General features: G+C 45.4%; 1 protein-coding gene across 20 annotated transcripts in view; it reads right to left on the bottom strand.

The window, feature by feature from the left end:
* The window catches only part of SPTAN1 (spectrin alpha, non-erythrocytic 1), a 58707-nt gene extending 46928 nt beyond the window's left edge, over positions 1-11779 (bottom strand). For 7 of the 20 annotated variants that reach the window (XM_019728741.2, XM_019728746.2, XM_019728745.2 and 4 more), the window contains exons 1-2: positions 11621-11779; positions 489-728 (exon numbers count right to left, since the gene is read on the bottom strand). In XM_019728741.2, coding sequence (XP_019584300.2) covers positions 489-725 — 237 coding nt within the window. In that variant the 5' untranslated portion in view covers positions 726-728; positions 11621-11779. Of the gene's footprint in view, positions 1-488; positions 729-8974; positions 9026-11511 lie in introns of all 20 variants that reach the window. The other 13 variants (XM_019728737.2, XM_019728739.2, XM_019728740.2 and 10 more) reach the window with 6 other exon arrangements.
* Positions 11780-17815: the final 6036 nt, after the last annotated feature.

Below are 17815 nucleotides of genomic sequence, written 5' to 3'. Positions count from 1 at the left end.
TCTTTCACCAAATATCGATGGGATATCTGTCTTTTTTATTTTAAACAGCTTCACTGAGGTATAATTTACACCATAAAATTAACATGTCTTGTGCACAACTCAGTGATTTTTAAAGGCTTTGTGTTTGATAAGACCTAATGAGTTGCTAAGAGTCTCCTAACTATGACTTTTCACCAGCAATAACACTATGAGCACTTTTCTCAAAACACATAATTCCGACGGCTGCAAGGCAATGGCTTGAGAACCATCAGCTTAAAGCATCCAGACAAGATAAATTAAAACCCACAAGATGCCACCTTCACCCTCACTAATGCGCACACTCAGGGTTTTGCAGGGTAGCGAGGTCGTCCTTCCTTACATCTCAGCTACATTCTTCTTGCTGCCCAATCGCTCAAGGTCATAATCACATGACTTTCTTTGCTTAATTTTTGAGCAAAAACATTTGCGCTCTTGAATTTGGGCACACAGCTCAGGGAGCTCACACGCACCTGCAAGTTAGTTGGGTCTTTGTAGTTCTCATCGGAGGCGATCTGAAGTTTCTCCTGAATCCATTTCTCCAGCTCCTCAGCATCTCTTTGGAAAAACTGGAATCGATAGGAATCTTCGAGCTTCTGGCGCCTCAGGGTTGAGAGCTCCTTGAAGCGGTGGTACCTGTCCAGGACCTGCTGTCGTCTCTCCTGGATGTCCTCTGCTGTCTCCAGCACTTTGACCCCACTGGGGTCCATTTTCTAAAAAGACAGAATGCCCGGAGATCAGCACCAGACACCAAAATAGACTTAATGGAATCAGCCTCTTTGAAGGAAAGGAAAGAACTATCAGACAGCGCTAGCAGACAAATGAATCGAGAAGGCAGCCCCTTCTCAAGATCTAACAACAAAGCCCAGATCCTACTCCTTTGATGAAAATACCTGCTGACATGGGTCCCTCTGAGGATGCCTAACCAACAAGGCAATGAAACCAGCGGAAAATGTGAATAGAACTATGGTTTATACCGTCAATTCTACAAGAGCGTTGAAATTCAAAGGAAACGCCGACATTGGTACTCAAGGAATTATTGAGAAATCCATTCCAAAGGCCTTTCATCCGGTCTATGCATTTCATTATGTGGAGGTTAGACAGAAGCTACTCACGTAAGTCAGCTTTTCTATCTTTCTAGATCTCAGCCTGTTAGTCACTGAAGAAAAGGGAGTGATTAGGAAGTAACTGAGTCCTTAACATCAGTTACCAATAGAATTTTCCTAGTCAGAGTAGCTGATTTCTCAGTTACCCCAAAACGACAATCCTACAAATGTTCTTCAGGCTACCAGAGAGCCTGGGCAATAAACAGGCTTAGCTTCATCTGGATGTGCACAATTTAAAGAAAATCACAGTGTATCTTAAAAAAAAAAAAAGTGTGTGGTTCAAGATTTACCCTACTTTCCATGTCCCTGTTATTTGGGAAGCAAGGAGACTATATAACTTTAGCATCAATTTCACGTTCACCACAAATGCAGGCTAACTGGGTAAGTGGTACTTCCCATTACATTCAATCTGCCTCAACTTTACCTTAGATCACCAAATTTTAATGTCAAAAAGAAAACTTGACCTATTTATGGGAGAAACGCAGAACATGCCACCTGCTCTTATCAGGGATAAGCCATTTTATCCTTTAACCACTGAAGGACCACAGAAGGAAGTAGCTATAGATTAATGACAAAGAGCTTCTAAGTCTGTCTGTAACATATGACCTTGCACGAGCCACCGTCCCTCTCTATGCCTCAATTTCCTCAAATGACTAAAAATGGCAGGTGAAAATGAGATGGTCATAGGACCCTTCTAATTTTAAAATTACAGGAGTTCTACAGAGATCCTGAGATTTGGTAAAGCAGACCAGAGCAGCTTTGTGGTCTCTCCAGCTCTCATTCTGTAATTTACACAAGACATAAAAGCTGTGTTACCCGGGAAACACTGAAAAGCCTTCCTGACTGGCCTGGCCCGGCCCCTGGGAAATGACCAGCAGGCTCAGTACTAGGCCTGAGAGTGGGTCAGGGTGCTCCCCACCCCCACGTGCAGTTATGAGGTAGACACCACTGGTGACATCTGGGCCAGTCCCACCTTTCCAGCTCTTTAGGGATTAAAGCAGCTCCCAGAGGTGGTGGGAAAGCATCGTCTGCACCTGATCAACTCTGAGGACCACCTTTCTGCGAAGACACTAGCTGCCTAGGAAAGAGACCCCGAGGTGATTTTAGCCATATCCCCATTCTTCCAAATTATTCTCCACGTATTAACCAGTTATTTTGTTGTGTTGTTTTTCTCCCATGAAGTCTGATTTATTTACTTATTTAACTATTTAAAAAAAAAACAACAAACACCCTTTGCCACATCCCGCCCGTGCTTTAAAGCCCTTTATGGCTCCCTTCTGAGAGAGGAGAGAACCCACTTTTTCTAGCAGGACCTTCCGATGACGCTCAGCACACCTGACTGGTGTCATCTCTCACCCATGCCCCCTACCTCTTGGCATACAGAAACATTTTTTCCTCCCAAACACATGATTCTCTTTAGACTCCAAGCCATTTGCACAGGCTTTCTTTACCTAGTGTTCTCTCTGTCTGGATAACTCCTATTTATATCTTTTTTTTTTTTTTAAAGTTCATAATGTTTTGTTGTTGTTTTTTTGATTCTTTATTGGGGAATATTGGGGGACAGTGTGTTTTACCAGGGCCTATCAGCTCCAAGTTCAGACACAGTTTTCAATCTTAGTTGCAGGGGGCACAGCCCACCATCCTATGTGGGAATCGAACCGGCAACCTTGTTGAGAGCTTGTGCTCTAACCAACTGAGCCATCTGGCCGCCGATCTGGAAGTGCAGCGGCAGCTGGTTGTCTTCAATCTAGTTGTGGAGGGCGCAGCTCACTGGCTCATGTGGGAATCGAACCGGCAGCCCTGCTGTTAAGAGCTCACGCTCTAACCAACTGAGCCATCCGCCGCCCACCCTACTTATATCTTAATACCCAGCTGCAATAAATAAGCTGCAGGATCTTGCCTCCATACTGAGCTATCCTCAATACTCCTTCCTTCCTTCCTTCCTTTTCAGATTTAATCATGCTTTTCCGCAGATGTACAAAGCGCTTGTACTATATGCTTCCCATGGTGTAATTAGACCGAGCGATCTAATCTTCGTATCCTGATTTCTAGCACACAGAGGTCATTAAGAAATGTTTGAGCAATGACGGAGACATGTACAGTCCTGATTTCACTTGTAAAGGGTGGGGAGAGAGCTCAATAGTCCACCTAGGCTTCACTTTCTAGTTAAACCGGAACTCTATCCAGGCGAAAGCAAAATTCGTGACAAGACTCACAAACCAAGTACGCGCTGACTGAAGCTACACAGCTCCGTAGGTGTCAGCCTGAGGAGCAAGTGTGGATTACTAGTCTTGGACTGACCACATGGCAGGATGATCTGAGAAGTTAGCTGCTCTTCTCACTGTGGTAGGGTGGGACCGCAGGGAAATCAAGCTCAGGAAGTCACTGTTTTGTACCATCAATCGGTAACTGTGTCCAAAAAAAATATTTTCTATTCTTAGAACGGGCTTCAGGAGAGTCCTTAAAACCAAAAGCTGAGGGTAACCTTGAAAAACGAAGTGTCTGGCTCAGAGCGGAGTTTCTGCAGTAATACCGAACTATTAATACAAGGCCTTGCCAGTTTACCTGCTGCCCAAAGGGCATGAGGCACCGCTGGGGAAGGCTGACTTCTGACAAGGCTCCAGCCACACCGAAACCAGCCACCCTTACTTCACTGGAAACCCGACTGTTCTCATTCAACAGCACTGTCTGCTCCAGCTGCATCGCACATCAAACTCCCTCACCAAGGCCAAGTACAGGTCCTGGGCGGGGTCCACGCCCCAGCTCAGAAAGTTCCCTTCAGCAGGGACATTTTCTTCTCTCGCTCTCCCATCTCCACCATTTCATACCACACAAACCCCTCCAAGTCTAAAGCAACTACCTCGTCCTCTCGGAGTCCTCATCAGAAGTCCTCACTCCCTCTGTTGTGCTCCCCTTCGAGCACCATCACATTCTGCCATGTCATTAGTGTTTTTCTCCCTGCCATTTTCAGACGTTCTTTAGGGAATTAGTCCCCTAGGAACTCTAATATAAAAAAGACCTTCTCTTACTTTTATTCTCTAACCACAGAACTCAGCACATGTTAGAGTCAGTTACATTCTAAACTTGGAAATAGAGAAACGCTGTCACTTCACTGTTAAGTAGTCAGGAGACACAAGGTCACCTACTAAGCAAGTCATAGAGTGACCCGGGATGCTCTGGTTCCCAGACTAGCATGTGAGAACCAGTGATTCTTAACATGAATAGAACTGACATATCTTTTATTGATGGCTGTGTGGTTGTTCGTTAATTCCTTTCTCTGCCTCTTTACCTTTTACATCCTCCACTTTGGAAGGAAAATAGGGAGAGAGGGTATTATTATTCTTTTTTTAAAAAAAGATTTTATTGGGGAAGGGGAACAGAATTTTATTGGGGAACAGTATTTCCAAGGGCTTTTTCCAAGTCAAGTTGTTGTCCTTTCAGTCTTAGTTGTGGAGGGTGCAGTTCAGCTCCAGGTCCAGTTGAGGTTGTTAATTGCAGGGGGCAGAGCCCACCATCCCTTGCCAGAGTGGAAACAGCAACTTTGTGGTTGAGAGCCCACTGGCCCATGTGGGAATCGAACCGGCAGCCTTCGGCATTAGGAGCACGGAGCTCCAACCACCTGAGCCACGAGGCCGGCCCCGAGAGGGTATTATTAATCATTAAAAAGTCTAAATTAATTTTTCGTTTTGTTCTTTTTTAAAGATTGAGTCTTCCTGGGCGGCTGGATGGCTCAGTTGGTTAGAGCGCGAGCTCTCAACAAGGTTGCCGATTCAATTCCCACATGGGATGGTGGGCTGCATCCCCTGCAACTAAAGATGGAAAACGGCGACTGGACTTGGAGCTGAGCTGTGTCCTCACAACTAGACTGAAGGACAACGACTCGGAGCTGATGGGCCCTGGAGAAACACACTGTTCCCCAGTATTCCTCAATTTAAAAAAAAAGAAAATCAATGGGAAAAAAAAGATTGAGTCTTCCTAAGTTAGTAAACAGTAAGGGTTAAGAATAATTTTATTTTTAAACTTTTTATTTGTGTTTTTCAAAGGACCCATCAGCTCCAAGTCAAGGAGTTGTTTCAATCTAGTTGTGGAGGGCGCAGCTCACAGTGGCCCATGTGGGGATCGAACCAGCAACCTTATTAAGAGCTCTGTGCTCTAACCAACTGAGCTAACTGGCCACCGCCAAGAATAATTTATATACTTTCTTTGTTCTCATCCCTCAGGAAACAGTCAAGATGGCAAAACAACAGGTAATTGTGTCTAATCTGCTTGCTTACAGAATTTTCTTATAAAGAAACTTTCCAAGGGAGGTACAGTTATGTATGAAAACAACTACATGGCACACGAGTTCCTACGAGATGTCAAAGTCTTTAGATTAATGCCCATGGTGCCTGTCCTGCCCCTCATGTCACAGGATTCCCTGCATTTCTAAAATCCTTTAGCTGCTCCAGAAATTTCTAAGAAATCACATTGGGAAACAGCTCTTTATGATGAAAAAAAGAATCCCCAACGTAATACTGCAAAGGTTCCACTTGAGCGAGTCCACCAGCTTGAGTCCCCTACCAATCCAGGGAGACAGTCCAGTGAGGCCCTGCTGAAATTAACCAACCTAAAAGGCCCTCTTTGTCACCCCAGTGAAGTAGAACGAGTCAATTCTATACCAAGTGCTTTGGTCAGGCAATAATGGACTTTTCTTTCCTGCAGGAGATCAGCTGACGTCAGGAGGTGGGAGCTCTGCCAAGCCACAACTGGCTGTCTCTGGGGAGCCGGGCATCTGAAAGTCATCAATGCTCTCCCACTGTCCTCACCATTCCCAAATTTTCATTTGCATGATTCACAGGAACCTAAGATTATCTGTAAAGAGTTCCCCCCACCCTTAACCTGATATGGAGCTGTCTCTAGTTTATCTACACAAGTTCCTGTTTCTTTTTGCTCCCAAAAGGGCCATTTCCATAGACTACATTAAATACAGGAAAAAGTCTCATATCACTAAAACCTACTACCACCCAAAGGTGTTCCAACCTCACCCAAAACCGTGAGACAGTGAGCAGGATCCCTTGGACCCCGCCTGTGTGCACCACCTTCTGCCATGACTGCCTGAAATATGCAGTTGACTGCTAAGGCAGACTCCACAGAGAATGTTCCAGGCTGTACTCAGCCTTAATGGGATTAGCACGTTTGAAGAGCTAGAAAGGAGGACTTTGGGAAAAGTGCCACTAAAAAAACAATCTCCAACCACACCAGCCTATCTGTCTAGTCCACTAACGGCCTAAACACCCACAGGAGCTGACTTCCTAGGACTGCAATCAACTGACTGCTTATCTGAAAGCAGCCGATCAGCTCTGATTTTGCCAGTCAAGTCTATGTACACAGAGAAAGGAGTGGAAATTAAACGCTGAACGTATTCTCTGTATGTTTAAGGACAGCTTCCCATTGAAGGTAACCAAAGGAGAAGGTCACATCTTTGCAAAGACTGTTACAGAAGGCTGAAGATGCAGGCCAGTTATAAACGCTGCAATGCAGCTGGCTGCATCACTCAGCAAGTCATGTGCACTGGATCTCGGGGGATAAAACAGGAATTACCACCATGTCCTCTATCGCAATAAGTAAAAAGAACTTGTCAGTTCTTACAATACTGCTAGATCTCTGGGAAGAAAGAGCGGGGGGTCTAAAGATATGAATCTTAGCTAGAAAGTTCTACCTCAATCCAAAGATATAACATGCCTGAGAATGACTCCTCATACCCAAAACAAATTCATACATAATACCAACTGAAAATGGAGTCCTACTAAAGAGGCTAGCCATTAATTTTATCTTTGTCTTCTCGACAAATGCCACGAGATAGCTGTTTGAGGCAGCCCTTGGTACTTGGGCAATTTTTAAACACCTTCAACCTAATCTACAGAAGCTATACGTGCCACTGTGCTAGGTAGGGGCTGTGTCTACCTTCGGAGGGCGGGGAGAGGCAGCGGGTGGGTGAGAAGGACTCTGTGTTAAGCAACAGAGAGGACTGCAGAAACAAACATTTTCAAGCCAAAGGTCAAATGCTTTGGACTCTGCAAACTTAGTGCCTGCCGTGAGTGGCTTAGGACACCCTCACACTGATCTGGGAGGGTGGAAGAATCCAGCAGTTTCTCTACGGGACCTCTGAAGAGAATAAAATTATAGTGACTATGAAAGGAGTGACTACTTACAACAAAGCATTGGGGCCACTGTCACTTCAACAGGCTGAACGTGCCCACATATGGAAGACATTTGGACTACTACAAAAGGAATTCCGATTGCAGGCAGGACACCAGATATATTGTTTTGCAAGGAAAGGGATTTTAGGCAGTAACAGGATGCAGAGATCATTTGGCTCTATGGAAAAATTCAAAAACATCACCCAAAGCAAAAGGTCACAGAAACTATTCATCAGTTTTGTTTTTGTTGCTTAGTCAGAGCCCCAAGGTGCAGAACCGACAAATGCCTTTCTACCATGGCTAGAAAGCCAGCCTATCACCATCTCTCACATGTCCAAAGCAAGAGAAGTGTACATCCATGGATGTGGAAAAGCTCCCCAGAACAAACACCAAAGAACTTGGTCAGCACCTATAAAAACTTTATACCAATGGATTCTCAGATCAAATGAATTAACTCAAAAGCAGCTTAGCTGCAGATTCTCCTGGCAGTTGTGCTGGTAAGCATAAGTAAATATTACATCAAGTAACAGTTTAACAATGAACTTTTTTTTTTTTGCTGAAACCACATTCCAATCGGGATTGTGGATTTGCGTGTCAGCCTTCAAACTGATGAATTCATTTGAACGTGTTAGCCGGATCCTGCAGAGGTGAGCAGGGACTTAGCTTTGGAGAGAAGTCTCGTACTGCATTGCATCAAAACCCAGTAACGCAGAGCGGCACTGCTTGTACATACGTCCGCAAGCCCCCCAAATACTGTCTTGCTGCTACTTACCGATCAACCTGTAAAATTCAGATGAGAGGTATTTTGAGTGCAAAACACTGTTACTGAGAGTCAAAATGAGAAAGTCAGAATGTGGCCCATTTTTATAAACCTCCTTTAAATAATTAACCAGTCTGAGTTATAAAAGGGCCTGCCTTGGATTTATCACCCATAATCACTAGGAATTCGCAGTTTGTATTTCTTCTTATGGAATATCAAGACATTAATTTTAAGCATTTTTCTTTTTGAAGGTCCAATTTAGCAAACACGCAAAAATTGTACACAAATGAAACAGATATATAGTGAGCTTTAAAAAAAAAAGTTTGTCACTCCAATAAATTTTAATTAAAACAAAAAGAAAATTAAAAAAAAAATGTAAGCTCCATTTCATTACAGGGATTGTGGCAGAAAAACCAAGTCAAAGGGAACAGGAGACAAACCCAAGTTTACAGTATTTGTCAAACTTCAATACTATTTTTATTGCATGTTTTCAAATTATTTTTTCCAAATATCTAAGATAATCTGTTTAGTCCCTTGGTTCTTAAGAACCAAGTAACTATCAATAAATAAATAAAAAATCAGCAAACACTACATGCAAATATTGGTAGCGTAGTAAGAAATGAATATATCCATGCCTTAAAGAGAGGAAGGTAAAAAACAGAAGGCTTTGGAAATTTTAGAATTTACTAAGATTTCTGTTCATGTAACACCAAAAAAAACCAACCAAAAAAAAAAAAAAAAAACCCACAAAAAAAATAAACCCTAACAGTAACCTTAAGAGGAAGGTCATGCAAGGCAAGGTTTTTTGCCCCCTCTCTTTGGATCATTCAACCTCTTGGACACAAAAGTGTCTTCACCGCAAACCAGGCAAAACCGAAAAGATCGCATTTCCTGCATGCTGGTCAAATAAATACCTGGATTCTGCGTTTACGAAACGATGACAACATGATGGAGGAATGTGGAGTCTAAAGAGGGAGGGGGAGAGCAAGATAACAAGCTTCTAAGGGCACGGCACAAAAGAACTTCAAAATGAAGAAAGCAGATCCTTAAAAATATATGAACACAGCTAAAAATCCAATTTCACATATTTCCCCAGTGCCTTCTAAATCTTCCCAGGGCTTTAAAAAGTGGAAAGAGAACCGAGGTTATCTAGTCTTAACAGTTCCTATCTAGATGTGCTCCCTGGCCACGTCATCCCCCTCCCTTTGGGTCTGTTTCCCCACTTTTCAAATAAAGTAATAATACTGAATATACTTTTTAACACTAACCGTCTCGATGAATTAACTGAGATTTCCAGGACTAGGTGATTCCTAAATCTCCTTCCCTTCAGTAATAAAATAGCATGATGTGATGAAATCATCAGAAAGAAGAAAGAACTCAAGGTACAAAAGATCTGACTCGGGACTAGGTTACTGGTCCACTTCCTCTACAAAATACCATTTCCTGTATAAAACCAGTACAAGAGGAATATGCAAAAAAGGTGGGAGGGAGGTACCAGTGCAGCTGCGTTCCTCCTGCATTCCTGGAGTCAGCATTTGCCGTCAGGGTGCTGCATTCTTCTACCTACACCCACCACAGCTGACAGGCCTCGGCAGACCCAGCTGCACAACTAGTGGAGTCCTCGCATAGCCCACGAAGGGAGGACTGGTGAGGAGGCAGGCCTCATGCCTGCTGTCCTTAGTGCAGGTTCAGCGATGACAGCACTATTCCTAACAGCCACTTCTCAGGGTGCGCAGTGGGCCCCTCCCTTTGAGATGAAGGCAGGTAAGGAAAAGGAGAGAAAATTCTAACCCAGGGAACCAACAAATATGCTTAAAAGACAGCTCTCCCCACCTAAACCTGTTCATCAGATGGCTTGGAGCGCTCATATTAGAGCCTGTCGACAGATGACACTTCCCCAGTTATTAGATTACTAAACAACACACAGCCACAGACCAAAAGCGTGTCAGAGAATGTTACTGAGCTGCTGGTTAAGGCTAAGAACTGCTTCACACCTGCCCAGTACAGAGCAAATCCTCCTTTGGAGTCTGTGTCTCTCCTCTAGGTCCCTGGGTAACAGCTAGCACACTTTGAGGGTCCCTTTGAGTAATTACTGGCCCAGTTACTAAAAAAGGCTTATTGTTAATTTCCTGCACAGAGGCCCTTACTGCAGCACAATTCCCCCCCCCCACAGCACATTTTTCAAATTTTGACTTCAATTTAACCTTTCAAAATCTAAGACATTAATTGTAACAAAAGGGAAGAGAAATGACTAGTTTGTGGAGTTGGAACCTTGGCTCAATGGTTTCATACAGCTGAGTGTTCCCACTGCTGGTCTTAAGAATTTTGTTTCTTGGCTGCAAGACACCCCCACCCTGCCATCTTTGATACATTCTGTTTTAGTAAAGTCCAATTGCTATGACGACGCAATTTCTCAACACATTATGAAAATACTTCATATGGTCTCTCTTCTATTCCTCCCTAACAGCCATGATATTAAGTTTTTCTAAAATACCATGACGAAGACAGAACAAAGGGCCTACAGATTTCAGGATCTATTATATAAAATAGATGTGATAAGGTGTTGCAGCAGTTCAAGCATCATCTCAACCCAGCTTTCTGGTCTATTCAGGCGTTTAATTTAAAACATATTCAACCCTTAACCTTAACAAGCCCTTTATTTAAAATATATTGTATCTCAGTACATCAAAGAGACTTTTAAAAGCAATTTCTTTGGAAAGCATCTAATCAAATTCGCGAACGGCTTTCAAACAAAAGGCTGCTCTATCATTCAACACCGGCATGGCTGTGGAATTTTTGACAAATAATATACTGTCCTCGACTGGAAAGATCCGTTCTCCGGGAAAAAAAGAGGACCAGTAAATTACTTGATTTGGGTCTCACAAAAAGCAAACGCCGCAGCTACCTGTTATTTACAAGCAAATCACGACTAAGTAGGAAAGACATGTTTATTATAGGAAAGCAAAGGAGATGGCCAGCCGGCCTTGGACCTTTGCGTGTCCAGAGAAAAGGCCAAGAAAAGGCCAACCAAGATGAAATTAACATCAAAGAGCCCTTTACCCAAGCTCTAGGCGCTTCCTCCTTCAAGGGTTAAGCCAGCATTGCTCGTAGGGATTTAGGAAAAGGGACAAAAGTTGCTCCCCACCGAGGAAAGGGACTGGGGGCGGTGGGGGGAGCGCTCAGCCTGGAGGAGGGTGGTGACGATCCCGACAAGGGAGCCCCCGCCCCACCTGCCGCAATCGGATGGGACAGGGCGCGGCCGCCGCGAGGCTGGGGCGGGGGGGGACCCAGCGGCCTCGCCACCCCCTCCGCCCAGTCAATGACATTCCAGCCACCGGCGCCCAGACTCGGCCAGGCGGCTCCTCCACAGCCCACGCGCCATAAGCCGGTCGCGACCGGCTCGCCCGGCTCCCCGCCCGACGGAGGGAACGGCGAGGCCCGCCCGGCTCACCTGTCCGCGGCTGGCCCCGCCCCTCCCCGGGGGCGATCCGGCTACCCGCCCAGGGGTCGGCTGCTCTCGGGCCCCGCTTCCGCCCGCGCTCCCCCTCTCTCCCTCTCACCGGCTCCTGGGGGTGAGAGCAGTGATATGTGGGGCTGGGGTGGGTGCTGAGGGACCGACGCGCCTTCGCGGCCTCCGCTCCTCGCAGTTCGCTCCGCAGCGGGTAGTGGCGGCGACGCGCGCGCCCCACCTCTTTTATAGGCGGCCACGCGCGTTCCGGCGGCGGGCGGGCGCGAGCGCGGGGGAAGTGCCCTCCCTGCGGCGCTAAGGGCGGGGGCGAAGGCCGGTGGAGCAAAGGGGGCGGAGCTCCCTCCCTCTCGCCTCCAGATCGCACGGCGAAAAAGGCCGAGCGTTCCCGACAGGAGCCGAAGCGGCGGTGCTGGGGAAGGGTCGATTGCAGGATCGCCGCGCGGGATGGAGAAGTCGGGCGCGCGCCAGAGATGGGGGTCGGTGGTGCAGTGGAGTCTCTGCCTCCGCCCGGGCGGGCCGAGTTGCTGCAGCCGCCCCGCCCTCCCCGCAGCTTGGATTCTCCAATCCTGCCCCTCCCCGCCCTGCACAGACTCTTCTGCACCCTGCCCCTCCACCCCTCCGCCCGTGGGAGCCCTTCCAGGACTGCAGCGAAGGGCGGGGCAGGATCCATCGCTGCAGCCCGGCTGGGATGCTGCGCGTCCCGGCCGGAAAAACGCCCAGTCTCAAAGAATGAGATCACCGTGTGCTTCTCTTCCTCCTGACCACTTTCCCTGGGAGAAGGCTGGAGCCAGGGACCTAAGTCAGTCTACGCTGGTGGGGGCTGGGGTCAGAAACCGAGGATGATTTGGGGGCTCCGGGTTTGAGGAGGTGGTAGGAAAAGGCCAAAACCCATCATAAAAAATAAAGTCGACTGATTTGGAATTTAAGTCTGTCGTTCTGGGATTTGGAGGGTTAGTAATTTCTTATATTCTCAACAAAAGCTTTCTCACAAGTCGCCAGTGGAATAGGATGCACCACTTGTATTTTCTAAACAAGATATGGTTCTTCCTGCCACAATCAATTGAACTTTCCTCATGTACCAAGCACTATGCTAAGCGTTTCATGTGTGACCTTTTTTTTTAAATCTTTGCAGTTATTTTATGACGTATTATTTCCCCACTTTACAGAAGAGCATTCTAACATGGAAGCTAGGTGTCTTGCCTGTGGTCAGGCAGCTAGCAAGAGGAAAAGCTAGGATTTGAATCAAGCAGTCAGAACCTTCTCTTAAACAGTATGCTATACTGCCTTCCCATAGGAAAGGGAAGCGTTGTGATGGTGGGTGCTGGGGTGCTGAGAAAAGAAAAATAAGATTTCTGGAATTTCTGTTCTTAACGGTCCTAGCAGTTCGAGGGCCTGGCTCTAAACTCGGTATCCAGAGCCCTGGCTTAGGACGCCCTTTCCCCACCCCCACTCGGGTGACAGCTGGGCCGCAGCCATTGGTAGTAACACCCAGATCGTTCCTGTGCAGTCAGGCAGACCGGGAGCTCTGCAGCTCAGGAAGGCGTCAGCCTCCCGGTTACCAAGCAGCCCTCCTCTTTAAATAAATATAAAGGCACTAGGCACTGCACCAGAACTTTGGCCCAGGCCCAGGCCCAGCCCTGAGCTCCCTGGTCCTCTGCAGTCTGGCTTCTTCCCTTGTGCCTGGGATCTGCAATCTGGGTTCTAAGCCACCCAGGCTGTAGCCATGATAATAAGGAAACCCACCCCCCTCCCTCATTCCATTCGGAGTGGAGAGGAAAGAAAACACCCCAGAAGCAGCTTTACAGAGTCTGGAGGAAAAACGTAGGAGCTAAGAGGTATTTCCTGCAATTTTCTGTGTAGAGAGAAAATAAGGCCGGTAACTCTTGTCCAGGCTGTGCACAGCTGATGGCGTCCACGGCCTCTTCTCCAGAAGGTAGCAGCAAGATGTTAAATCAAATACTCAGCTCTGGGTACAAAATGGCTAACACAATCAACTGTCCAAAATTTTCAAGTCCTGCTCCAGCAAAGAACAGTCTCAAGGCTGTGGGCAGGAGCTACAGAAAGGGAGGCTTTTTCTTTGAAATCACTCTGGCCTCATAGCTAAACGGGGGTTTTGCTGCCTGTGCTTGATGCAAAACAGATTGGAGATCTTAGAGAGAGCTTCTGTATTGATACAGCAACAAAAATCATATTCCTTGATTCTTTGATCTGAGACAAGACCAAAAACAGTATTCCAGGCCTCTCCACCTCCCACTCACTCACCCACCCCATTCAGCATTTGGCACTGGAAATGAGACATTTAAAAAACTGTTCTTCTCATGTTCTATTGTTTGCCTGCCTCACCTCCCACCAATTTCACCATATGCCTAACACTCAGCTAGGTGTGGAGAGAGGGAGATGACAGAGCTCATAATCGCCCTCTTTGTTTTCTGAGAGACACTCATTCAGAAAAAAGAAAGAAAACCATCAAAATAATAACCAATCAACTTGTTTTCAGTCACAACTTTCCAGGTCTCCTGAAAAGCATGTGGGCAAGACTGAATTCTGAGCTCCTTTTTCTATTCCACCTGTTCTCTGAAGGTTTGATGTGCACCCAAAGCTTAGGCATCTAAGTAGTGCCAATACCTTTTCAAGTTGTTCAAGAGGTCAACCATTGGGAAATATACTAACTGTAATGATGTTTACATGTCCAGCCACGGAAAGTTGCTTGCTCACTCTCGCTGGGAGTCAGTCTCTCTCTCTCTCTCTCTCTCTCTCTCTCTCTCTCACACACACACACAGCAAAGTTAACAAGCAAGCACCAGCACTTTCACTATTTTTCCTCCCAACTCATACCAGATGACATTCTGCACTGTCAGAGCTGACAAGGAACAGCACAGAGCTTCAGAACAGTGACTGGAAAAACCCTGAAGATATTCTGTCAAATGAAATAAACCAGACAAAAAACGACCAATTTTGTAGGTTCCATTTACATGAGGTCCCTAGAGTAGTCAAATTCACAGAGACAGAAGGTAGATTGGGGGTTGCCAGGGAGGTCTGGGGCTGAAGGGGAAGGGGAAGTTAGTGTTTAATGGAGACAGAGTTTCAGTTTGGGAAGATGAAAAGTTCTGGAGATGGATGGATGGTAGGGATGGTTACACGATATGAGTATACTTAATGCCACTGGACTGTACACTTACAAATGGTGAAAATGGTCAATTTGTGTTAATGTATATTTTACCACAATTTAAAAACAAAGCAAAACACAGGGAGTGCTTCTGAAATCAGGGGCCACAATAAAGAGACCTGCTAGCTGCTGGGAACATGCTTTGACAGACTGGCTTGCTTAAAAGGAACGCGGGTGACAGCAAAGAGGTAAATTCCTCCCCTCACCCACCATGCTGATACTTTCTTGATGACCCTAACCTCCAAGTAAAGCATTTCAAAAAATGTATTCCCAGAAATGCTAGGCCCAAGAGAAGTGCTGGAAGTAGGAGTTCCACGTTCAGTTCGGGAGAAACACTGCAAACTCTCAGAGGTGAAAAATTCAAAGCAGCATAATGAAGCATGCCAGAGTCCTGCAAGAAAAAGTCCTTTTTTCTTTTCTTTAGAAGTGAAACATTTTAAGATGGAAGGTTTCAAAGATAAACCTAGTAAACAAAACGGCAAAATGAACCTCCATATACCCATCCCCACCTTCAACAATGACCAACGCTCTGCCATTCTTAGTTTATCTATTACTTCCCCTCGTTGACCTTTAATATAGGACAGAATTCCCAAACTTCTTTGACGGCTGAACTCTTTTTTAGAATCCAGCAGAAAAACTCTCTGGGAAAAGCTGCCCTAAATGAAATGGATCTGTCTTCTGAGCTCCCACAACTTTTAGCTCAAACTATCAAGCCTTCCAAGTCCATAAATCACATTCTCCATTGAATTAGAATTCTACTCTCCAAGTCACCTGTTTCCCTTTTAGTAGGAAGCATCTTGCAAAACCTGTTTAGTCAACTCTCCACCTTCTACAGGGTGACGGCTTCAAGGTAACCCTTCGTCACCACCATGGTGCTATTCTCAGGATTGTACGTCCTAGAGATTTATTTTGTCACATCATTAAACTGTAAGCATGGCTTTTCATTTGTTTTGTGGGGGGAGAGGATTCTCGTGTAATTTTGAAATAATTTCAGATTTACAGAAAAGTTACAGGAATAAAATGACATCCCATAGACCCTACACCCAGCTTCCCCAATTTATTAACATTTGACCACATTTGCTTTATTATTCCATGTATTCATATGTATATACTTACATATGTACACAGACACAAATACACAAATGTGTGTATATGCATTTTCCCCCCTTGAATCATGTGAGAATAAGTTGCAGACATCATGCCCACTTACCCCCGAGTATTTCATGTGTATTTCTGAAGAAGGACATTCATTTTTATAACCACAGTACAATAATCAAAGTAAGGAGATTAATGTTGACTAATACAATTATGCAACATACAGACTTGATTCAAGTTTTGTCATAGTCCCAATGTCCTTTATAAGACAAACACACAAATATATCTTTTTTTTTGGTCCCGTTTCCAATCCAGGATCACATAACACACTTAGTGTAAATATCCTGAAGGACCCAAAAGAAAATTGTTCCTTGAATACATCATCTGTATAAACTGGTATTTTTTTTTTTCAATGGAGCCTGGCTGTAAACTAGAGGATAAGTTCCTTTATAATGGGTGTTTTTTGTAAATTCACCACAGAGCTGGAAGACCACAGCTCCCATCTGCTTTCTGCAGGTCCACAGGAAATCAGTATCACAAATTCAATAGGTAGAACAGACCTAAGGGAATGAATTTCCAGGCCTGATAAGGCACCTGTGTGAGGCTCTGTGGCTCTTTTGTTTGTCCTGGCACCGAGATAGAAGACATCTAAACCTAATTATGTCACTGCTATCCTCATAGGGAGCTTGAGAAGTAAGGGGAAGCTCCCAGCACCTGGGTGGAAATCCCAGAACAACTATACTTTTCTATTCAAGGGATGTATAGGGTTTCCTATTGGACTTTTCAATTCATCATCAAATTTGCTTTACAATGATGTAGGGCAGTGATATGACAAAAATATGGGCACTCGGCCTGAGAAATGAGGTCAAGCCTGAAAGGAAGCAAGCAAGCGAGTACTTGAATTTAAAAATGGAAGGCGGTCCTTCGTGCTCTACTCTAAGGAATCTGATGCTAAGACATACATATTAGGAGTTGCATCTGTCGGCTAGCAAGCATTATCTCTGAAGGTGGCACCATCCAAGAGTATCAAAAACCTGGCCTCCCCAGGGCTGTCCTTTCTTGGTCTACCATCAAAACTCATCAGGAATACCAAGCATTGAACGACATGCGCAAGACTGTTCAACACATCTAGAGACAGAATATTCAACTGTGGAAGAAGTATTTTCTGTGGAGGGGTACAAATCCCAAGTGGCAGGGACCTTGGGGATCACCTTGGCCAGTGATTTTTTCACGTTTCGTTTTCGGCAGAGGAACGCTTCCATTTATAACCTTGTATGGAACCCCAATGTTTACAGCGCAGAAAGCCTGTAAGAGAGGGACCCAGAGCTCCACGACAGCCCACTAAGGGGTTGTGCAAAACGTGAGCTACGTAACTCTTAGCAGGCACCTTCACCTCCTAGTCTCAGGTTTTCACAGTTGTGAATAGGACAACTTCCAGCAGATGGCAGTACGCTCTTGAAGAAAGGGATGCCTTTTGAAAATCTGCACAAAAACCTCCATATGCTGACTCCATAGGGCTGAGCCCCAAACACTCAACACTGGGAAGTCAGTGCTTCCCAACCTGCTCCGGGTCTAGTTAGAAAATGATTCCGTTTGTAAAATACAGGGAAAGAGCAGAAGTGCAAAGGGCAACTGGCCCTGGGGGCTCCCCTCACTGCAGGCCCCGCCCACTGGGACATGCTCTGCCCTGAGACTCAGCTACAGAGCACAGTTTGAAAACTGCTGATCTACTGACTAGTTCAATTCTTGTGTTTTGCAGGTGGGGACCCTGAGTCGCAGAGAGGGTGAATGACCTACCCAAGGCCATAAAACCTAAAAGTGAATCGAGCCCAAGTCTCCTGACTCCTTTCCCAGTGGTCATTCCATTGTGTCCACATTAAAAAGACTTTACTTACTTTCCCATTTCTGCTAGATAAAACAGGGTCAGTTACTGGTACATAATTCTAAAAGAGGAACGACAGGAGAAAAGCAATTTTCCCAAGGTGAAGGTCAAGAAGACAAAAAAGAAAAAAATGTATATACCAC

This window comes from Rhinolophus sinicus, linkage group LG04 (assembly GCF_036562045.2).
Source record: "Rhinolophus sinicus isolate RSC01 linkage group LG04, ASM3656204v1, whole genome shotgun sequence".
Lineage (NCBI taxonomy): Eukaryota > Metazoa > Chordata > Mammalia > Chiroptera > Rhinolophidae > Rhinolophus > Rhinolophus sinicus.
The sequence above is the reverse complement of the archived record's forward strand: the minus strand, read 5'-3'. Positions and strand labels throughout refer to the sequence as shown.